This window comes from Coregonus clupeaformis, unplaced genomic scaffold, assembly GCF_020615455.1.
Source record: "Coregonus clupeaformis isolate EN_2021a unplaced genomic scaffold, ASM2061545v1 scaf2031, whole genome shotgun sequence".
Lineage (NCBI taxonomy): Eukaryota > Metazoa > Chordata > Actinopteri > Salmoniformes > Salmonidae > Coregonus > Coregonus clupeaformis.
In genome coordinates this window covers 1-23,750 of record NW_025535485.1, presented here as the reverse complement: position 1 = coordinate 23,750, position 23,750 = coordinate 1, and the positions used below count along the sequence as shown (strand labels likewise).

Here is a 23,750-nt window from a genome sequence, read left to right as displayed (position 1 = left end):
TCTATTCACATAGCCAGAAGATAATATGGACATTCTCCTAGGTTACCTGCAATGTTTTTATCATCTCTCTTTCTCTTCCCCTCCCAGCAACATCTGCAGGAGTTTTATAAGAAACAGCAGGAGCAGCTCCACCTACAGCTTTTACAACAGCAGCACCCTGGAAAGCAAGCAAAAGAGGTGGGTATCTGTTTAGACCCGTAATGGCCTGACAGTGGGAGTGGGAGGGAATGGGCGGACATGCAAAACAAGCAGGGAAGAAGTCTAGATTATGTCTTTCTGGCTGTCTCACTCAGTTCAGTCTTCAGGTTAGCAGCTGTGGTTTGGGGAAACCTTCCCCATATTTCTGGGATTCCACAGACCAAGCTAACTAATCCAAAGCCAATGTTCTCTAATGTTAGCTAATGGTTCTCCCAGTGTTACGTGGTGTGTGCTGTATGTGCCTGAGTGTGTGTTTGATGGACAAAGCACTGACACTTGTTATCTGCCACTGGGGGAGACTTGGGGAGAAATTACTGGGGTTTTCTCTCCCTCCTTCTAAAACATGTAAATGTGGGGACGTGATGTTAAAAAGCTAAAAAGCCCAGTTTGAGCCGAGAGAGAGAGAGGACCGAGTCACAGGGTCTGCTGATTAATGAACTGCTTCTGTGGGTTTTGGGCCGAGCGGCGAGCAGCAGAAAAGTTAGAGTGTGTCGCGCTCATAAATCACACTGACAGCCCGCCAGTCTACTGGGCGAGGCTCGCAGTCTGTCACAGGAGCCGAACATCGTAGCACGCCGCGCGCTGTGCCGGGGCCAAATCTAAACAAAACATGGGGAAGCAGTTAAATTGATCAGGAAAAAGGTATCGCAGACACCTTTTCCCAGACACCTCTCTCTCTATCCCCTCCCCCCTCCCTCCCTCCATCTCTCTCTCTCTGTCTCTTCAAGCGGCCCATTATGCAGACCCTACAGGAAGCTGCTACTGACCTCCCGGAGGCTTTGTTTCTGTTTGGATTTGTGAATAGAATTTTCAGCCTTCCGTCGCCATCAAATATAGAATAGAAATTGCTCCCTTATTTCTCCTGAGACGGCGGGTCCAATCCACATGACTTGCTCCATTATGCAGTCTGTTTTCCAGTGAGCGCATCACAAGTTTTGTCTGACCCCACACCTCACCCCCCAGGCTAGAAAGGAAAGGGTCTTCCAATGCAGCTTGTCTCTCTGTGAAGTGTGACTGCCTCCACATATATCCTCATGAGTGTCTCTCCACAACTCGATGGCCGCCTTGGTTTTGTTATTCTTGGCCAAAAAACAACAACATTTATTCTAGACTCTCCTATAATAACAGGCCTTTCCTTGAGTGAATGTAAATTTTTTTTGCAATGGAATCTGATATTAGAAAGATAGTGGAGGAAAAAGAGAGGAGAGAGAGATGTAGAGCTAACAGAGCCTGTTGTACGATAGCTCCAGTACCTCCCATGTTTCCTAATAGACCACTAGAGATCATCATCCACAGCCCACTGAGGACTAAAAATGTTTAGCTGTGAAAAAGAAGTACCATTAAACTGGTAATGAAGTGATGCTCAGTTCTTGGCATGTTTACTGTTATAGAAACGGATTATATCATGGTAATACACAGTTAGCTGTCTGATCGACATCTGCAATAACATCAGCTTATAGTTCTGATTTATAGTTGTGTTTTTGCCTGTGGAATAGTACTGTTATGATTAAGCCACAAAAGTCAGGGCTTTTTTCCCTTCCCCTCCAGCTTGTTTTTCTGTGGTTGCTTTGGCAGTAGTTTTTTGTTGTTGTTGTTGATGTTGTTGTTTCGCTCGGGCTTACGCAATCGGCTGTCTGGCTGGCCCAGCAGTAAACAGGTTTGGGAGGGTGGGGGGAGGGAGGGAAGGAGGGAGGGTAACGCTGGTGGGCTCAGTTGCTGTGAATCTCCCAGCGAGTTCCCCTCGGCCCCATAAGCTGTAATAGACCATCAGCAAATGCAAGACAATTAACTATCAGCTGTTGGGGGAAGGGATTACCCAGGGCTTAATATCATTCAGAAGACTCATCTCATAGCAGTCTGGAGGGGAGAGTGCAGTCAGTCTATCAGCCCAGTGTGCCTAGCTCTGCCTCGTTCAGCAAGAGGAGGAGACAGAATAGAACAGGAACTAAGCAAAAAAGGAGGAGAGGAAAGAGAGAGAAAGGAGAAAGGAAAAGAGACAGGCAGTTAAGATCATGGAAGCAGCAGCAGCAGCTCGGCAATGGAAGCGTCCTCGTCGTCATTGTGGGCGCCCACTTTCTTGTTAATTTGTGTAATTTGTGCTCCTCTCCTCCTCCACTCCTCCTCCTCCTCCTCCTCCTCCTCCTCCTCCTGCTCCTCTTCACTATAGCAACAACAGCAGCAGCAGCATCAGCAGCAGCTCGCTGCCCAGCAGCTCGTCTTCCAGCAGCAACTCCTCCAGATGCAACAGCTCCAGCAGCAGCAGCACCTGCTCAACATGCAGCGCCAGGGCCTGCTCTCCCTGCCCCCGGCCCCAGGACAGGCAGCCCTCCCCGGGCAGACCATGCCACCAGGTAAGGGGGTGGCTGGAGGGAGTGAGGGGGGAGAGGAGGGGGAAGGGGAGAGAGCCTGGGGCTTCAGGGGCTCTGGGGCTGGGGGGCTATAGCGCATGTGACTGCCGGCGGCCACACCGCTCTCTCTATCTCTCTTTATATTTCCCTCTTTGTTTCTATCTCTCTTCTCTCTCTCTCTCTTAGCGCTGCCTGTCTCTCTGTCTCTTCCTGTGTCTGTGAGTGTTTTCTCTCCCTCTCTATTCCCTCGCTCCCTGCTCACCCCTCCCTCTCTGGGTTGTTGTTGTTGTTTACCGCCTGCCTCACAGTAAGCAGCGAAGAAGCAGCTTCCATTTTCTCTCACCTCGCCAAGAAGTAAACACGTGTTTACCAAAATGGCGGGGGAACAAACAACAACAACAACAACAACTAGGAAGACACCAAAAGAAGGGGAGTTAATTACCAGTGTGAGGCTGAAACAAAAGGACAATGCGCGTTTATCTAGCTAGATAATATAATCTGTGCTAACTGAATTCTTCTTTCTCTATGAATGTAATCCAGTGGCAGCCATTGTGGATCAATGCCCGTGGTTCCCTGTAGATTTCATTGGAACACTGCATTCTTATTAAGCAGAACCACTAACAAGAGATCATCCCAGTTAATCTCTCAGTGTAGCCGTGTGTCATTTGGTTAAAAGACTAAGCCTGGGCTGGTGTATCAACAAGTAAGTTAGAGATGTATGTAGCCAGTAAACAGGAGGAAGTTATTTGTGTTGGTTTGTGATGACTCTGTGTTTATGTAGTCTACAATACATCAGCTCCAGGCATAGTAGTGTATGTGTAACTGTATTGTAACTGTATTGGTCCTCTGCTTCTCCCCTCTCCCAGCTGGACTGAGCCCAGCAGAGCTCCAACAGTTGTGGAAGGACGTGACCGGTGGCGGCCACAACATGGAGGACAACGGCATCAAACACAGCGGCGGCGGCGGCGGCCTGGACCTGACCACTACCAACTCTTCCTCGACTACCTCCTCTACCACTTCCAAAGCATCACCTCCCATCTCCCACCACTCCATCGCCAATGGCCAGTCTCCCGCACTCAACTCCAGAAGAGAGAGAGAGCGAGAGAGGGAACGGGAAAGGGAGAGGTACGGAAAGTGAGCAACTCATCCGCCACTCACCACACAACACATTGTACACACAAAAGTTAGGACGCACAAAAAGCTTGTTGTTGGCTGGTAGTTGTTTGTTGTTTTATGGCTTTTAATAATGTACAAATACATTTGATATCTATCTATAGAAACTCCCGATCAGAGTATTTGTCCCCGTTTAGAAACGAAAAGAAAAAACCTATCTGTTCCTGCCGGGTTGAACATGATGTTTTGTTTGTTTGTTCAATAGTTTATTAGTGTCTTGGTAATATTCAAAAAACAGCCTCGGCCTCCCTAGGGACAGCATAGAATGCTATTGAACACAGTTGCTTACACCATATCAAAAGCAAGGAAGACACCGGCAGCAATACACTGCCGAATGAGCAGAAAGCAAAGGTAACCGCAATGTACATTAAGTATTTAGTGGCTCTTTTCTTTTGAAATTACCTTGTTGCTCCGCTTGTCATGTAAACAGAATACATGATGCCAAGGTGGTATTTTAGAATGTTTATCCTTGTGATGCCGCCTTTATATGAGGTTCCGACTGTAAGAAAGCACTGGTCACATATCTGTCTATCAGGGTCTATGTATTATTCAAGGCTCTTTCCTGCGATATAATAAGAATGGGGTGTAGTGTAGTGGTGGTAGATCGACTTCAGTGGAGGTGGATGTGTTGTGTAATTGGTTTAAAGTAGATGCTATCTGCTACCACCACTAAAAGGGGGCTTGAAAAATATATCTTTAGAAGGCAGACGTCCCCTATAAGAGAAAGCAAAACAGGAGGAGGTGTAGGGAGGGAAAAAAAGAGAAAGAAAACACTTTTTATCTGTTAGTGTCCCCCGGGGGGGTGTGGCGTCTCGTAATGATCGAACACGGAGTATTGTCAAGGAGAGATGCTTACTAACACACAGTGGATCGATGGAGGGAAAGCCTGCCTGTAGAAACCCTGTGTGAGCTCTCACACACACACAAAATCCCCTTCACACACACACACTGACACACGAACACACGAACACACACACCCTCCAACCCCCGAAATACAGAAACAAGTGGAGCCGAAAGGTTAAACCGTCACTTTTAATAGGATGTGCTGTCTACTCAGGGTCATAACTTATTTGGGTGCCATTTCCCAAGCAGAACCCCCTCTTGTCCTCAAAATAACATAATTACAGAGAATATTATTAATCTCATGATGAAAATTATATGGCCGTCTGGATTTTTCATGTTTACTTGAAAGTCCTCTGTTGATCACTTTACAAGATGAATAAATAGGGGTCGGGAAAAAAAGAAAAGGAAATTGGTCCCTCTATGAATTTGGGTTGGCTGGATTGTTTCTCACACATTGTTTAGGGGGTTTGCAAAAACACTGGGGATAGCTAAACCTCTAGATCAATAATCAGATGTTAACCATATTGCTATGCCACCCGCCCTCATCTTTTCACCCTTCTGTTATTAGAAACACCCTATTCCCTTTATAGTGCACTACCTTTGGCCAGAGCAGCAAGAGCCTCATGGGCTCTGGCCAAAAGTAGTGCACTATATAGGGAATAGGGTGCTATTTCAGATGCAGACAGTGACTTCCATCCTTGGCTTAATTAGGCTCCTTCCCTCCTCCTAGCAGCCTTGGCAGTTGAACTATTCAATAGAACAGGGCTGAATTGACCTGTTTTGACCTGCTTGTCGCTGATGGTAACCTGACAGCCACCAGCAGCCTTTTGTGATGAATCTGACGCCAGTCTACCCTTCTCTCTCTCTCCTTCTTTCTCTCTACCTCCGATCCTTCCTTTTTTTCGCTCTCTCTGTCTCTCTCTACCTGTCTCTTTCTTTCTCCCTCTCTTCCTTTCTCTCTCTCTCTATATATATCCCCCTCTCTCTTTCTCCCCCTTCTCTCTCCCTCTCCTTCTCTCCCCCTGTCTCTCTCTCTCTCTCTCTCTCTCTCTCTCTCTCTCTCCCTCTCTCTATTCTCTCCTCAGCTCGTTACATGAGGAAAGCGGAGCCTCCCACTCTCTCTACGGTCATGGGGTGTGCAAGTGGCCCGGCTGCGAAAGCGTCTGTGAGGACTTCGGACAGTTTTTGAAGTAGGTCTTACTCTAAGAATTTACTCTACACTGTGTCTTAACTCACCTCCCCTTTCCTGTACTGACCGACTGCATATATCATCATGTCTTAGCTTACACTGTGAATTTACTTCATGACTGTGCACTACGTTACAGTCTCCTTTGTTAATACTAAAAAAGTACAAGCTCAATGACAGTTGCACTTAACAACCACAGGCCAAGACAATGGCCCCCATGAAATCCGATAAAGCCTCAAGTCACCCAGCCAAGCGCCTCTCATGGCTCTTTCTCACAGCAGAAACGACATCTTATGTTCCATGGTATAAAAGTTGCCATTCATCAACTAAGATGAGCTTAGCCGCTGTACATTTTTTGTTTCTCAATAATGAAACTGTAGAGGCCTATTCTGGGGTATTTTCCACAGTACCAGAGCGGCTCTTTGCGAGCTTAATCGAGGGGGCCCAACAAAGAGATAAACACGCTTGCATCTCAATGGGGACATTTTGACATATAGATTGTATAGACTGTGAGGCGGCTGGCTACATTAACTCTAGATGTAAATGACCTCCGATTTACACCCAAATCTCCTCTTCAGCTCACCGAGTTGCCGTGAAAGGGCCTGATAGGCTTGTGTGAAAGAGCGTCAAAAACGAATGGCAACTTGTATAGATACGCGGGGGCCCCACAATGGCTGCATTCAGTGTTGTCATGGCTCCTGCGACGGACTGAATGAACCCTTCATGCTCCATCAACAATTTAGTAATTAGCTCATTTGTAATTGGTCTGCTTTGTTGCCTGGGATGTTAGTGGGGGACATCAAAGGAGAAGGTGTTTGCTAGCGCCGTAGATTACAGGTTATCACGTTGCCACTCACTGGTGTAGCTAGGCTCTTTCTCTCTCTTCATTCGAAAATAGAGAGAAAAGGGGGCGAAGCATTCATTGGAATATTCTAATTAGATTTGTAATTAGCTGAGAAACAATGATCTCGTCAAGCGTTTTCATGGGTGTAAATGTCCATGTACATTCCACACAAACTCTTTTGAAATTGGGATATTGTTCTATTTTGGGGAGGGGGATTCTTCCTTACATTACAGTGCCGTAACTCCATAACTGTGGTTCTGTGATGATATGGAAGCCCACCAGGGCCAAAGCAGAGCTGTAGGATTTAGGTCAGGCAAAACCGAAGGCAGAAGCTTGGTTAATTATACAGCCTTTTGTAGCACTAGCATGTGCATTAGGGCTAATGTGTCTCTGTGTAGAGAGACATTACTCAAAGCCAGACTGGCTTTATTTACAAAACCTCTACAGACAGACAAGACATTTATTGTGCATTATATTCATGCCTCTATTCAATGGACACGCCAACAATAGATGCTCCTTTGAATTAATTCTATCCAGGTATATTTCTATCATAATGTATTTCTATGGATATTATGTGTGCTTATCCCCAGTGGAAGATGCAATGCATAGAGCAGCATGGTGGATGTCACTAGCAGAGATTTGCTCGGGGAAAGGCAGTATAGGCAATACTATAAGGTTACACTATATTCTGGTGGAGTCCTTGGAGCAGAGGAGAAGTTTGCCTTGCAGCTTGAGCAAGATTTTTTGCTGTGTGTGAGACTGCATGGCTATAGCGGATTAGTGGTCTGTAGTCATACACTCAGTTCACTTTGTCTTACCGAATCCACCCGTTACTGTACATGGGCTTCCATGTAAACACGGATACGTTTGTTTACTGTATGGACATCTTTATAGCTTAGTTTCTCATTTAGGTTAGGGTATAGGTACACAGTAGGCTATAAAACATGTGACTGTAAATATTCTGTAAGAACAGTGTAGAAAAAAGGATTGCACAGATAGGCATACACTATACAGTAGTAGACTAGAAAGAGGTGTTGCAAGTCATTCTCTGACAGCTGGAATAGTATGGAAAAGACCCTGCCCTAAAACAACTGTCTTCACAAAACAGCCTTAAAGATTCTGGGTGAGACTCCACGTCGTTGCATCCAGCCTGCGAGGCGTCAGAGGTTCATGTACTGTAACCTGCACATGAAAACAGACAACAACAAAAGACACCGTGATCCTGGCAGAACAAAGATGGCTGCTTGTCTGCCTTGCCTTGGAGGAGGTATCGTCAGTGTCAGGGAGAGCCTTTTAATGTTTTCGGAGATGCCACTCATCTCCTCGGCAACAGCCAGGTACACGCACACTTTAAAATGGTTTACATAAAAAGGTGTCAGAATCAAATGGCACTTTAAGATGAGAATGTGAGGAAGGGGGGAAACCTAGGTAACCTGATGGTTGGTTGCTGGAGGTATGAAACAAAGGCGCATGCAGCGGGCGCGTTTAGTCATCTTTTGTTGTGTGGCGGTAGGAAACTTGTCAAGATCAGCATTTAATAGCTCTTCAGTGTCTCTTTTATGTGTTCACCTGGAGAGCTAGCCTAGAGGTTGGCTGGCACGTTGTATTAGCTCTGTAGTTCAAATGTAATATTAGCGTGGGAGTGTTCGAGGGGGTGTCGGGGGCGTGTGTGTGGGCCTGTGCGCGCATGTTGATGCATGTAAGTGTATGTGCTTCGAAATTGTTTTGAGGCGCATATCTTTTCAAGGAAGGTTTGCCAGGAATGAGAACAACTCATTTCACACCCAGGTTTGTTATTTTGGATTAATGTTACAGTGATATGTATACATTTGTGGGCATAGTACAGTACTGTACAGTGCAATCAATGCAGAAATATTTCATTCATTCACATCACATACATTTTACTACTCTATTCTGTTCAGTTATTATATAATGCTTCCTGCTCTGTTCCCTAGTTCTATATTGATTTGCTCTCCCCTCTATGACTCACACACACACACTCATCCATCCGAGAGGAGTTAGTTACCATTTGATTATCATCTCCAATTAAACATCCTTCAGCCCACAATATATGCATACCCACCATCCAAACCTCCAGCATGCCCCGACCGCCAACCCCTCAGAACAGGGTCTTCCCTAAATCGATGCACCTCGCCGTCTACGCAGACAATTTATCTGCCTCCTCACTTAACTCTTCCCCTCTCCCCCTCCGACGCCATGTCCCCCTCTTCCCCCTTACCCAGCAGGCAGTAGCATCAGAGAGAGAAATGGCAAGCGGGAGAGAGAGAGAGAGAGAGAGAGAGAGAGACGTTAACCTGACCGCGAGTGTCTCTAACCGTTGCTTAATTAAACCCACAAGGCAGTAAGAAGCCCCCGGATAGGTCCCCCTCAGCGCTACTCTGCCAGACGTCTGGCTGGGTGTGACAAGACCTTTAAAACTGAGGGCGTTACATTAGTTATGCAAATGCTGCTGTCTGGTCTGTTGTGGGTCTGCAATGTGTGTTTGTGTTACTCTGCGCCATGCTAGACAGTCAGGGAGGAGGGAGGCCCCAGCCTATCTAGCATGAAGGGTCTGGGTCGACAAAGCTGTGATAGGACACATGGACAATTATGACACCATACTGTATGTGTGCTTGAAGGTATTTTAGCAGGCTCTTAGAACTCTTCTTATGATGTTTAAATATCATTTCAGTGTATTGTGTATATAACCGTTGAGATATTCTTTTTCTTAATGGTCGATGAGGAGACAAAATGAACAACATTATATGATACTGCATAGGAATAACTATCCCAAAGTGTATAACAGCCGCTTCTCATAAACTAGGAACCTTTGCTTTGTTTTTGTCTAGAAAACCCTGCTATACACAACACACCACTGTATTAGTGTGGCCTCTCTGTCCCTGAATCCCTGCATCTGTCAATCTCTCCCAGCTCTCCCTCTTTCTCTCTGCCTTCCTGTGCTATTGGGCCCATCACATTTGTTATTCCCCTCTCAAAACAAAAATCAATATGCCTATAAAGTGACCCATAAATTACGTGCTGGCTCCAGAAATGTTTGTTCAGAGCTGTCTTTGTGAATGCATCCGGCCTCTCTTCCCCCCTCACCTCTCTGTTTGAACTGCTCTGAGTCTGACTGGGCCCGGCTCATTAGGGGATATACTGGTGACGATGACGGATAACCTGTCTGTCTGTCTCTCTCTCTCTCTCTCTCTCTCTCTCTCTCTCTCTCTCTCTCTCTCTCTCTCTCTCTCTCTCTCTCTCTCTCTCTCTCTCTCTCGCTGTCACTCTCTCTCTCTCTAACTCACTTTCTCTCTCTCGCTGTCACTCTCTCTCCCTCACACCATCTCTCTCTTTCTCTCTCTCTCTTTCTGTCTCTCTATGTCTCTCTCACTCGCTCTCTGCACTCTCTCTCTATTTCCCTCTCTTTTATTAATGCATAGTAGAGGCGCTTTCCATTTGAATATTTCATATGCAGGCCGTAATCTGTTTGTAATCGCCTTGCTAACTGGCCAGCAGAAGAAGAAGAGGAAGATAAAAAAGAATTTGAAAAAATGGTCGGAGGAATATCGAGAGGCCTTCTGCGGCTAATTCACAACCTCCCCCCTCCAACAGGAGAGAAAAAAACACAAGCTGCTTGTCTGTCGATGAGAGGGAAACTTAATAAAGATTTTTTTTTTGTATTTGGTAATGAAGTATCTTCAGGGATAGCGGGCCAGCCCACTTGGTGCTTTTGAAGTAGCTGTAATTTATGACACACGCCATACATCAAGTGCATAAAATAGCATTATGAGCATTGAAATGAAAAGGGTATTTGGAACATTAGTTCCCTCTTCCTGGGAGGGACGTGATTAAATGATTAATGAAATGCTCCCTTTGCATGCGCATTCTGAAACAGCAATTAGGCACGAGCTGGAGAAAACCACCAGTCCAGCCTCTCCCCCTCCTTTTAATGCTATCTCATTCCTGATTTATAATTGACAATTTCTGAGCATTAGACCTGAAATGGTTACAAAAGCATAAAACAGGAATAAATAGGAATGGTTTTAAATGTGCCCTGGCCATAATTGAAAGGTACTGGGCTATTGTGATTACAAATGTCCCATTCCATGCTTTGATTGGCATACTAAGGGAGGCTGGTGAATACGTTTGTATTGTTTAGCATTTTGCTGATAAACAATAAATAGGAAAAGACTAGAAAAAAACAATATATGGTGGAACTTGTGTGTGTGTACGTGTGTGTGCGTGTGTGTGTGTGTGTGTGTGTGTGTGTGTGTGTGTGTGTGTCAGAGAGAGAGATTTAAGCTCCCACTAAAGCACTGGAGGCAGTGCTGTAAATGATCATTGAAGGGTCTGCAAGCTAACCTATAATTACAGGAAAGAAAGTGGCAGCTCTGGCATTTCATAACCATGTCTTCTCAAAGCCTGCTTTGTGAGTTTGTCACCAATGATAATTCAGATAGAGGCTCATTACCGAACATCACAACACTTTAAAAAACCTTTTCGCCTCTGTAGCGTGGTGCAGGGAATTAAGGTCTATTTTAATGGTGAGGTTCTTTTGTGTCTTTGCAGACAAAATCCAATCAAGACGTACCGTCATCGACTATTATGGCTGTCTGCTGTTTTTTATTCTAATGAAGGAGATACATTTAATACGTCTGCCGCTGAATAAATGCACACTTTGGAAGGGGAGCATTTTTTAAATGTTACTCACATTAAATTACCTTTATTGTTTTCTATAAATGAACAGAGACAAACCCATTGTGCCAGACCAGCATATTTTATCCTCCATAGACTAGTGCTCTGGGTAGTCACTGACTCCTATTGTCATGGAAAATATGCTACTGGAGTTATATTGGAGATGCTTTCATTGATTTATATCAGAATAACATCCACCAATATCACATATATTTCAGAATGATGATGATGTTAACAACAACAACAGCATAACAATAATAATAATAATAATAATAATAATTTATGATAATACATAATTTAATAAATAATCCCATTTTTGCATTTTAATAATTTATATTACAATGCCTGATTTTGTGAATTTGTATGCAAATAGCATCATTAACGACTTCTCCCTCCCTCCCTCCCTCCCTCCCTCCCTCCCTCCCTCCCTCCCTCTCTCTCTCTCTCTCTCTCTGTCTCTCTCTCTCTCCCTGTCTCCAGGCACCTTAACAATGAGCATGCTCTAGATGACAGGAGCACGGCCCAGTGTCGGGTCCAGATGCAGGTGGTACAGCAGCTAGAGATACAGGTACAGCTCTTTTAGCATTATTTCATTGTTATTGATTTCTAATTACTTTCTACATACCTGTTTGTGTGGCCGACTAGGCCAAAATGCAGCACACTAAGAGGTGGACACAAGCACACCTAACAGAAGCTTATACCCGGAGACCACCTAAACAACGGAATCCTTGGGCCCGCACCAAACCCATTATGACTGTTTTAATTGAATTAAGGATGTGCTTATTTTCTCTACTTTCCAATTAATAACGGAGTGCATCTCTCCCCTGTCCCTGCATGTTAATTAAATGCACTTTGCACCTGAAGAAAGCTTCTGAAGAAGGGAACTATTTTTAGTAGGTGGAGCGTGACCTTATTAGCGTGTCACGCTGTCGAGATAATGAGTCCGGTGATTGAACGACATTGTTACTCAGTATCCACGGCATTCCCACAATACACTGGATTTACACCATGGCTGTCTATTTCCTGTACTGGATTTACACTGTGGTACTGACAGTCAGGCCCTGCTTTAGGCCTGGGTAGCATAGACAGACAGACATGCTCTTAGAGTTCGAAGTTCCCACACACTCCCTCTGTCTCTGTCTCTGTCTCTGTCTCTGTCTCTGTCTCTGTCTCTGTCTCTGTCTCTGTCTCTCTCTCTCTCTCTCTCTCTCTCTCTCTCTCTCTCTCTCTCTCTCTCTCTCTCTCTCTCTCTCTCTCTCTCTCTCTGTCTCTGTTTCTCTCTTTCTCACTGAGGCCTAAGCTGGCTTGATGCTGATCTGAATGCAACCTCCTATAAGGTTTTCAACATTTATATTTGTGTTGTTGGTTTAGGTCTTAAAGAAATGAATTTTTTTTTATGAAGCTAAATATTTTCTTTTTTTTTTTTCTACACCACCGAACCTCGTGCTTACAGTGTGACCAATTACCAGTTGGCGTTTCCTGTTTTATGTCCTTCCTAGCCTCCTTTTTTCCTTCACTCCATCCCTGAGAGCCGTCACTAGTAATGAGACCCAGTTCAGTCTAGTTCAGTTCAGTGTTGCTGCTGCTGCTGGCTTAGTGTTGTAGCTAGCGGAGGAGGAGTGGAGTTCAGTCTGTTCACGCTGCCTGGACCCTGTCACTCCCAGTGAGTTAGATTGATGATAGCAGATCGCAGGGGCACTAACTGGACCTCCAAGGAACAGGGGGGAGCATGGAGGCGGACCTGGCTGGCACTCTGTTTGGAGGACCCCTTCACCTCTCGGCAGCTGTTGGCTGGGGTCCATCTCTCTAACAGTGTCCACAGGACTTTGAGGAGGCACTCAGGACCCTCTAATTTATAGCCTGAGTAGCTTGTTACTGTCAAAGCATCCGTGACCTAAATTCTGCTATTGACAAAAATATGAAGTGCTATTTGTTTTCCCTGACCTCTTCGCACTAACTCCCCCTTGCCGCCACCACCAGCAGCAGAAATGTTTTGTCTCTCTCTTCTCTTCTCCTCTTCCTCTCCTCCCACTGGTTTGGTTTAAGTCTGTGTCTTCAAGGCAGACTTAGCTAGGAGCCCCAGACTGGGCATATGCAGGATTCATTACAAGAGAGACAAGCTCGATAACAAGATGTATTACTGTTTCAGTCTGGCGAAAATCGCTCATTTCTAAAACAGTTTTTTTTCTCCCTCTCTCTTCCCCCCCTCTCTCCGCTAACAGCTTTCTAAAGAACGTGAGCGTCTTCAGGCGATGATGGCCCACTTGCACATGCGGCCCTCGGAGCCCAAGCCATCTCCAAAACCTGTGAGTGCATATTGCTCTATATACAGTAAACAGGGTTTGGCTGAATGAGCCCCAGCAGATGAAATGAAACAGTTTAACCGTCAGCAGTTAAAATGGATGGAGGGATAATAGTGGGATGGAAAGGCAATACCAGGTTACACATCTCCTATCAGATACATCTCAGTCTATGGCAAGACGAGGACAATAGAGCCAGGAGTGTATTAAATCACAGGCTTGAGTCCTTTGCCAAAATGCTGGGCCATTTCATTGTGATAGATATAATGGTCAAAACAACCTGTTGGCAGTGCAATAGCTGTTTAGCACCACAGTCCAAAGCAGCACTTAAAGTCGAGTGAGAGAAATGAGAAGATGTTTCATTTTGACAACAAACACCTCAAATGATAGCTGTACTGGTAAAGATGATGAGCAATGAAATAGCCCAGTAATAAGTATGCAATAAAATGGGCCTAAAATGGATACAAAATCCTACAAATATTGAATATGGATACACTCACAATACAAATGTATTTAAATTATACACAAAATTAAAAACATTAGATTTGCAAAAACAATGCATAAATTTAGTGAGTATTATTTACCTCCATTTTAAAGCAGTTAAAACAAATTGGAGAGCAGAAACATTGTTAGTATGTTGCTGCTGCTTAGTAAGTGCCTAATTTCAATGGAATATTGTTCCTGCTCATCACCTCCCATCATATAAAGTAGATAATCACAAGATAGAATAATTATCCTGCAAACCCGTCAGGAATCATCTGCTTTCCTCCAATTTATTATTCAATCACTTATTTTCCCTCTTTTTTTTTTAATCTTCAAAACTCCAGCAGCTTGGTTACATCTAGTCTAATAAAAAATGTTCCGGCCTGTAATCCAAGACTGCATATGAATGAATCATGTTAATGAAGTATTGCATTACATAAATCGCACATGAAAGAACTGCTAATTGCGTTTGATGGTGGGTAATTCATACAGAGATCTTTAAATGAACTAACTCTCTCAGCTTCAGTTTTAAGGGTCCCCCCTTTAGAGAACTAGAGAGGAGAGTAGTAATACTGTAGATTTTGCCATATGAAAATGACTACATGTGTATAATACGTGTTATATGCAAAAATGCATAGTTCCACCGCAATAGGAGATGGGTAATAGATATCATAGACACCACGAACATGGCTTGGGGCTGGGGTTGAAACAGCCCACATATTTGATAAATATTAATAGTATGAATTTATTGCCGGCTGCTGAAATGAGTCCTGTTGGTTCATCACTGCAACCTTTAACAGCTATCAGTAGCCCAACACAAGGTGTTCCTCGCGCTGGGTGCACTGTCTATTATATGACCCCATTTGCTCTCTGAATGGCACTTCATTAAATGTTACCTTTTGGCCATGCCATGGATGGATGAAAATCAAAGTTACCAAGGCTGCAAGTCCCTGAATAATGAGTTTTTTTCTCTCTCTCTCTCCCAGACCCAACCTTGAATATATATATTCAGATGAGCAGAGAGGTGGCAAAGTGCTCATCCCTGCCTCTCATTCGCTCTCCCTCTCAGTTAGGGCTTTAATAAATTCCATTTTGCAAATACTAGGATTGTATGCCTGCAAACATGTTACGCTTGTTGCCGTACCTGGTGGGGGGAGAGGAGAAAAAAAAGAAATCTTAACACTATAAATATACACGCTATTACACACACACACACTTGATATGATTTATTATGGAGTGCATTTTTGCTGTGTTAGACAGCGTATCCAAACCCATTGTGAGTCCCCGTGTTGAACATGTAGCATATAATGACTGTGTAGTTCACAGTGTAGCTGGGGCTGTGTGTGTGTGTGTGTGTGTGTGTGTGTGTGTGTGTGTGTGTGTGTGTGTGTGTATGTGTGTGTGATGCTGTGAATGAATGGGGGATTAAGTAGGAACACACTTCAAAGACCTGGTTGGTTTGGTGCCTTGACCTGACCTGTTATGAATTATATGGAGATTCCTGTATTATACACATCAAATACACTGTTTTGTAAGCTGTCGTAGGAAAAAAAACGGCAATATACATTTTCCTTTTCAATTGTCCTGCTAGTTTACTGGCTTTACTGTGGGCTACAGTGACAGTTGCTGTAGTCTAGTCTACTTTCCTCCCAAAATTAGTAAAGTGTTTCTCAGACAATGATGGATATGACTTGTCCATCATCATTATTATTCCGTAATTAAATGACATAATTAGCACATGAAAATAATAATTAATTAGCATTTTAGGCCACAGCTAGCCTATGCAGTAACTCTGCAGTCCTATGGAAAGTTATTCTCTCCTCTGACTAGTTTGAGTTAACATAATAAATAACAATATATGCCATTTAGCAGACACTTCTATCCAAAGCGACTTGCAGCCATGCGTGCATATATTTCTCGTACGGTGGTCCCTGGGAATCGAACCCACTATCCTAGCGTTGCAAGCACCATGCACTTCCAACTGAGCTACAGAAGTACTGTTGCTCAGTACAGGCCATACTGTTAACTAGCTGCCAGCCATCTCAGCCTAGACAGTCCCTCCCAGTGTCAGCTCATTAGCCTTAAGTTGCTATAATGATCAGCTGAAAACCATTCATGCACCATAGTCTCTCCAACCAGACATCTCATTGTATTTATCAACACATGCTGTCGCAAATTATTGTTGAGGCCTCTCGCTCTCTCTCTTACAACCCTGCTCCCCTTTCAAAGTGATCTCCAGTCACTTTTAATTCACAACGTTCACCAGCATTCCACTCGCCCCATTTGCAATTAAGCCAATTTGGTTTGAATATGTAATGATGTCATTTCCATTCCACCTAAATTAGCACAGAGACCCAAAGGTCAGGGTGGAAATTTCCACTCGGTTGGTTGGAACCCCGACAATCACATCACATGAGCCCTCTGTGGATTAGTGATGGGCTTCAGTTAGCGTTGGCGGCGAGGTAGAGTGACTGGTCGGGTTTCAAAGAGGAAAGAAGCCGCGGCCACCAGGCGCATCGCTATTGTTTTGTATCCAGGAAAGGTCAGGGTTGCCTGTGCTGTGGCTCGGCCAGCTGTAGCCAGCTGTAGCCAGGTGGTGGAGGTGGCTGTCTCTGGCTCTCACCCTCCCTAAGTTTAATACACATTACACAGTGAGTTGTCTCTATGTGGGCTAGAGATGGTGGTTGGGATAACACGGAGGGCTGATCATTAGATCATCTTTACCAGCATGCTCTAATTAGAATTCTTATGATACAATTTTATCCTTTAATTAGTGGAGATTGGCTGCTTCCTCTAACGCAGCTTATTAGTGGAACCACAGCTGTAGAACTGTAGAGAGAATCCACTCTCATTTGTCAGAGTGCCACTTCTAATGTAAAACCTTCTTTCTTTCTCCCTCCCTCTCTCCATCCTCTACTTCCCTCACTCCTTTCCTCCTTACTCAGCTGAACTTGGTGTCAAGCGTCACCATGTCAAAGAACCTGCCGTCGGTGTCCCCTCCGAACGTACCTCAGACCCCCACCACGCCCAGCGCCCCCGTGACACCCATGTCCCAGGTTCCCCAGGTGCCCTCCCTGCTCAGCGCCGCCAACGTCCCCAGCATGGGCGCCATGCGCAGACGTCACTCCGACAAGTACTCCATGCAACTGTCTTCAGGTAAGAACTTCTACACTAAGCTCAGTCACCTGCTGTTATGATAATTAATAAAGTTGGATTCAACTGAATTGAATTGAATTGAATACTGAGTTGGGCTCCTTTCAATGCTTTGTCACTAATGGTTGTTGTTGTACAATCGCACAGTGTTTATTCCAATATGGAAATGTTGGATTTAAAAGGAAAAAAGGCCTCTGTTTAATCAATCTAAATGTAAATAGAGCAGAACTTTTTCTGAGCTTAAATATTACATGAATGTTAATTAAGTTAGAACGTTAAGACGTTCTATGTATTAAGCTCTTTGCATTTTAAAAGGGCTGTCTTTGAAGTTTATATTTACTCTCTGGTATTTAGTATAAAATATGCGTAAATTATTCAAGTTCATACAAAATATCTACATTGATCTAATTTTATATGGATGTATTAGTGTTTAAGATTTCTCATGAGAGAGATTAATAAAAAATCAATTGTAGCTAGACATGGAAAATGCTGATTTGATGTGTGCTGCCCTCCCTCCCTCCCTCTTCTCTTTCTCTCCCTCTTTTCATTTGATGAAACCCTAAACTCATTCCAATACCTTGAGGAATAAAATTTACCAATTATTTCAGGTGGTGACACAGTATTTATTTTTCCAGAGATCGCCCCAAACTATGAGTTTTATAAGAATGCCGATGTCAGACCGCCATTTACTTATGCAACCCTCATAAGGCAGGTGAGTGGGAGAAAAAATAAATTAACTTTGCCTGATTAGATTTAAATTAATTGCTGTTTGAATCGCAGGCAGCTCTGAGAGTGTGTGTCATGCTGCCTAGTTAGTAAACCATTATTTGATGTCATGTCATTTCAGGGTATCATGGAGTCGGGCGACATGCAGTTAACGCTTAATGAAATCTACAGCTGGTTCACGCGCACGTTCGCTTACTTCAGACGCAACGCAGCTACTTGGAAGGTACCTACCCTAAACCTACTCTTACAGCCTTCATTAAGAGACACCTCTTTGTGCCATACCTGCAGGAAGAAAAGCTTGGAGGAACATTTATTTACTTGACACCAACAGATTAGTATCCCACTCCCCTCTCTTTAACCTGACCTCTTGAATATAATTAATTTTTCCAACCTCTTTCTCTCAGATGACAAGTGAAAGAATAATTCTGCCTCTGATATCGTTTTCTAATTTGGTGCAATTAATAGGCGAGGCTGTGGCTGAGGAGTAGGGCCTGGCACGCTAATTACAATACAGCCACTCAATCATCAGCACCTTTTGTTACCATGCACCGTATTACTTCTCCTCCTCTCCCTCCCCTCTCTCTCTTTCTCTCTCCCTCTCTCTCTCACTCTCTATCTATCTCTCTCTCCTCTTTCTCTCTCTCTCTCGCTCTTCCTCTCTCTCCCTCTCTCTCTCCATCCCTCCTCCCACACCCACCCAGCCTCTCTTGCATATCATTGGTTAATTAGTCTGAAAGATGGCTGTTTGCCTAGGGAGGCTGGGGCTGTGGCAGGGGGTTTTGTGTTTAGTGTCTGGCCCGTGTGCTTCTATACACACACCATAGCTCATAGTGGCGGGCTGGCGGCCGCGTGTCCGACTGATGGGTTATGGCCGTTCAGCCGGAACTAAAGGAGAACCAAAGTGAGAATTGGCCTGTCAGGGAGAGAACACACTTTATTTACCAGGACAAAAGGACTCATTTGTATCTCTGTCCTATACAACTTTCATTGCCTGCCTCTCCAACACAGTTAAAAATGTCTTCTTGATGCATCTGTTTTGGTAGAAGTGTGTGTGTGTTGCTGATAAGTATATTCCCTCCCTCTACCCCAACAATACATGTATCAGTGTTTTATTCTCACCCACCTTAAGCATAACTCGTTAGCCAGTAAGAGCCAGTGGCCATTGTGGATACTCAGGACAAGGAGAGGGTGTGGGATCAGGATACATCCACCTCTCATCAGCATGCAAAGCATATCAGCGCACTAGGTTTAGCAAAGTGAATTAATTTGGATTTGGGATGCAAATGATGTCGGCGTGTGATTACTGTTCCACAAGGGTGTGCTGCAAAAGACTCCGGACTCTTCCGGATTGTCACACTGTCGCGTGTATTTTTGACTTATTTAGTCAATTGTTTTATCACTAACTGGTCATTAACCAGCGCACACATTACACACTCTCTATCTCTCGCTCTCTGACACACACACACATTTCTTTTTTGAAAGGCCCAGTCGTGGCCCAGTCGTGATATACAGAAGTGGGCACAATGGGCATTAGAAATATCTCAGTCCCTCTCTCTTTCACAATAACCTAGGTGATATATTTACATTTTGAGCTCCCACATTTCCTTTGTAAGGCGTTAGAGGGATGATCTGTGATGGGCTTGTCATCTGATTAACTGAGAGAATAAAAAAAGAAAATGAAAGGTGATTTAATATCTCAGCTTGGTCTCATCAGCTCTGAGACTGGAGGATCCAGCCTCCGCTCTGCTCAGCTCCTCACTCCCCAGCAGCTTATTAGTTCTAACTATATAGCATGCATAATAAAACTGCTTATGTTCTCATTAATATTAAAATGATCATATTCAGAGCCATGGGCATTAAGATCAATCAAATCCTGGGATTTTCAGGTCAGATGCGAAGATCTGCTTATGTATTTGTTTTTCTTTAGAGAATCTATTTTCTTATAGGGAAAAAACTGGTTGGAGAAATAATGCATATGAAAAGCGGGCAATATTAAATCAAAGGTTATTATTTGTAGGCTTTTTGATGCATGTTATAATTATGACTTATCTGGAATGTTGGGGAGGAATATTGTATTTCTTTTGTTGATTTTCTTGTATTAATGCATGCATATCTCAGGTCATTTTGATAGCAAGGCTTTGCTTTAAGGGTATGTGACAATATTACAACAAAAAGGTGTCATGATCTGATCATTCATTTGACTCTTATCTTGACAGTATGCACAGACTATTTAGATATTTTAGATATCCTTGTCAGCCCACCCCAAAACACCTCACACACACAAGTTGTACCCTCTCACACCAACCCTCCTCCTCCTCTTATCCCCCACACCTCATCTTGTCACCAGGTTAGCAGTTAGCCACAGGATGGGAAGGGCCTCAAATCTCTGATACTGTCATCTTCTAAAGATACTGCCATTAAGACTAGAGCAGAGGGTAGAGGGCTGCTGCTGCTACTGACATCACCATTATCACCACAGCATTACCACTTCTGTCACCAAAAGCCATTCGCTATGCTGATTACCTCCTTTCAGCCTACTTACTCTGATTGATATGTACTGTGTGTGACTTGTAAGTGCATTCGCACTCGCTCATTTTTACTAATTAAATCAATGGTGCGTGAATGTTAAGAATTTCAAAAAAATTTCAATTTGCGTTAGTTTTTTCCCTTCCTTTCTTAGGTGGATAATAAAAAAATAAAATTACTCTTTCCATGATCTTTCTCTCCTTTTTTCCATCTGTAGAACGCCGTTCGCCACAACCTCAGTCTGCACAAGTGCTTTGTGCGTGTGGAGAACGTGAAGGGGGCCGTGTGGACGGTGGATGAGATGGAGTACCAGAAACGCAGGTCTCAGAAGATAACAGGGTACATTAGAGCAGAGCTGTCACTCTAACTCCCCACCTAGTCCTAGGGCCTGTACCGTATTACCACTAATATTCAGCCATTTTAAAATATCACTGTAGTACAGTATATGGTGTCTGTTCAAGGGCTGCCGTTCATTCTAGGATGATTTAATGTCACAGCTATTAGGGGAAATACGTATTTTAAATGTTACACCACTCGACTGTTTCACTGTTTAATATACAATGATAATTTAGATATTTTTATATCGACCAGAATTGTTATTGTTTTTTATGTTGGAATATGCCATATTGTAAAAATAAGAATGTTTATTTCAAACTGTTATGTGTATTTGTGTTTCCTGGTGTAGAAGCCCGACGCTTGTGAAGAACCTTCCCTCCAGCCTGGGCTATGGAGCTGCTTTAAACGCCAGCTTACAGGTAAACACCCAGTATTAACCTACGGTTGCTCTGTCAGATCCTGTATACTAGACAAAATGTGACTGATTCCCCTCCATTGTATTGTGGGTACTATAGCCTACAGCTGTCTATGTGTGTGGTTTCTGTGTGGTTAAATGGGAGTCGTTCCTCAGCCTAATGTACTGTATGTTCATAGTCAGGAAGAGAGACAGAAGAAAGTGGCTAAAGTTGAGTGCAGGGTCTCTCTCCTCCCTCTCTCGCCCTCCTCTCTCTCACTCACTCCAGCTCCCTCCATCTCTCTCCCTCTCTCTCCTTCTCGCTCCATCTCTCTCCATCTCTCTCCATCTCTCTCCATCTCTCTCCTCCCTCCTCTCTCTCCCTCCCTCCATCTCCCTCCTCTCTCTCCATCTTTCTCCATCTCTCTCCTTCTCCCTCCATCTCTCTCCATCTCTCTCCTTCTCTCTCCATCTCTCTCCTTCTCTCTCCATCTCTCTCCATCTCTCTCTTCTCTCTCCATCTCTCTCCTCCCTCCTCTCTCTCCCTCCCTCCATCTCTCGCCATCTCTCTCCTCCCTCCTCTCTCTCCCTCCCTCCATCTCCCTCCATCTCTCTCCTTCTCTCTCCCTCTCTCCATCTCTCTCCATCTCTCTCCTCTCCCTCCATCTCTCTCCATCTCTCTCCTTCTCCCTCCATCTGTCTTGTTGAGATCAGTGAGAATGGAGGCCACCCTGTGGCTAGAGCAGGAACCAGCTCTTTCTCTCTCTCAGCTTGAATACAGGCTGAGATTGATAGCAGCCGCAGCAAATGCAAGGGCATTTGCATTAATATTTATCCAAGCTGTCATAAATGATTTGGCTTCATACTGTCGGCCAGCCAGCAAGGTGCGCATGGCGTTTTTTGTCTGTTTAATAGTAATCGAAAGACGTCAAAAATCTTTCATAGTGTGGAGTTATATTGAGTCGAATAAACCATAAGTGAAAACCATCCAGTGATGGTTGTAAACTATCCAATCATTAGTAATTAAAATCCTCTAGAAAGCATCCAGTAATTGTCTTAAAGGAAAATTCCACCCAAAATGTACAACTTTCAAAATACAGAAATACAGCTCCCCACAGCTGTCTTTTGTTAGCATAATAGCTTGTGAAAAGTCTTTACTAGTATTATCTGTATTTGGATAGTTATATATCTTGAAATTTGATTGCTGATATGCAAGACATTTTGGGACAATGTCAACAATGAACTATTGAAACAAATATCAAAAGATAGTTTTTGGGAGGAATTTTCCTTTAAGTGTTAGGTTTATCTCCATGATGGCCTATAATCTGAATCTGAATACCCTCTTGTCTCTTCCTTCCCTCTCTCTCTCTCTCTCTCTCTCTCTCTCTCTCTCTCTCTCTCTCTCTCTCTCTCTCTCTCTCTCTCCCTTCGCTTTCTTCCGCTCCCTCCTCTCTCCCTCCCTCCCCCTCTCTCTATCACCCTCCCCCCTTCTCTCTCCCACCTTCTTCCTCCCTCTCCCCTACCCCTTCCTCTCCCTCTCTCCCCCTCTCCCTTCCTCCCTCCCAGGCGGCGCTGGCTGAGACCTCCCTGCCTCTGCTGGGGAACCCTGGTCTGATGAACAGCAGTTCATCTGGCTTGATGGGAGGCAGTCCTCCTGGTCTAATGGGCGGGAGCCCCCCTGGTATGCTTGGCGGTAGCCCCCATGGATTTATGGGTGGTAGCCCCCATGGATTCATGGGCGGGAGCCCCCATGGGTTGTTGGGCGGCAGCCCCACAGGAATGATGGGTAGCAGCCCCCCCAGCCTGCTCCAGTCCAGTCACGACGACCTGAATGGATCGCTGGATCACCTGGACACCAATGGCCACAGCAGCCCTGGAGAATACTCCCCACAGGCACACATGTAAGTAGCACTCAGTGGCTTTTCGTTGGAGAGGTGTCGCACGCACACACACACACACACACCTACCTCAGTGTGTTCACTGTAACACAGAGAGAGAGTTGGTGACAGACCTCCCCCTCTGTTCCATGTAGCAGATGATACAGTAGCAACAGTGGATCCCCACTCTTCCCATAGCTGTTTTTTGTTAGCATCGTAGCTTCTTAAAAGTCTTTACTAGATTATAACATAGTGGGAGGTTTTTGGGGGACTAATTTGATTTTAGTACCAAAATATCACACATATTTCGGCGGTTCAAAGACATCTTAATTTCAACTACACATTATGCCACAACTAAAGTGAGGTTTACATTTGGCTTTCAGTTGTAACAGTTATAACCTATAAAAAGTAAGATAATTACACATTCGGTTTTAATTACTCCAACGTCTGCATTGTAGGGGTTTAGATGTAATATTTTATTCAAGTCCGTCCCTATTAATATTTAGCAGCTAACTGTATCATTAATTACTTTAAAATCTTTGCCTTCTCTGTCTTTTTTAATGGAGCCGAGAAAGAAGAGGCCATTAAAAATTTATGTCATGTGGGTTTCAGGAATGTGTATGTTCCAAATGTGCTTCCCCCTAACCAGTGATGTCACACGTGTCACT

The 23,750-nt window shown here is 44.2% G+C and overlaps 1 protein-coding gene across 16 annotated transcripts in view; it reads left to right on the top strand.

Moving 5' to 3' along the window:
* Positions 1–23,127, top strand: part of foxp2 (forkhead box P2) — a 95,150-nt gene extending 72,023 nt beyond the window's left edge. For 7 of the 16 annotated variants that reach the window (XM_045219080.1, XM_045219076.1, XM_045219078.1 and 4 more), the window contains 12 exons: positions 88–177; positions 2,366–2,549; positions 3,413–3,680; positions 5,648–5,752; positions 11,768–11,855; positions 13,510–13,593; positions 17,016–17,226; positions 17,832–17,935; positions 18,071–18,172; positions 20,693–20,814; positions 21,155–21,230; positions 22,772–23,127. In XM_045219080.1, coding sequence (XP_045075015.1) covers positions 88–177; positions 2,366–2,549; positions 3,413–3,680; positions 5,648–5,752; positions 11,768–11,855; positions 13,510–13,593; positions 17,016–17,226; positions 17,832–17,935; positions 18,071–18,172; positions 20,693–20,814; positions 21,155–21,230; positions 22,772–23,110 — 1,773 coding nt within the window. In that variant the 3' untranslated portion in view covers positions 23,111–23,127. The remainder of the gene's footprint in view (positions 1–87; positions 178–2,365; positions 2,550–3,412; positions 3,681–5,647; positions 5,753–11,767; positions 11,856–13,509; positions 13,594–17,015; positions 17,227–17,831; positions 17,936–18,070; positions 18,173–20,692; positions 20,815–21,154; positions 21,231–22,771) is intronic. The other 9 variants (XM_045219081.1, XM_045219072.1, XM_045219083.1 and 6 more) reach the window with 7 other exon arrangements.
* The last annotated feature ends 623 nt before the right edge of the window (positions 23,128–23,750 follow it).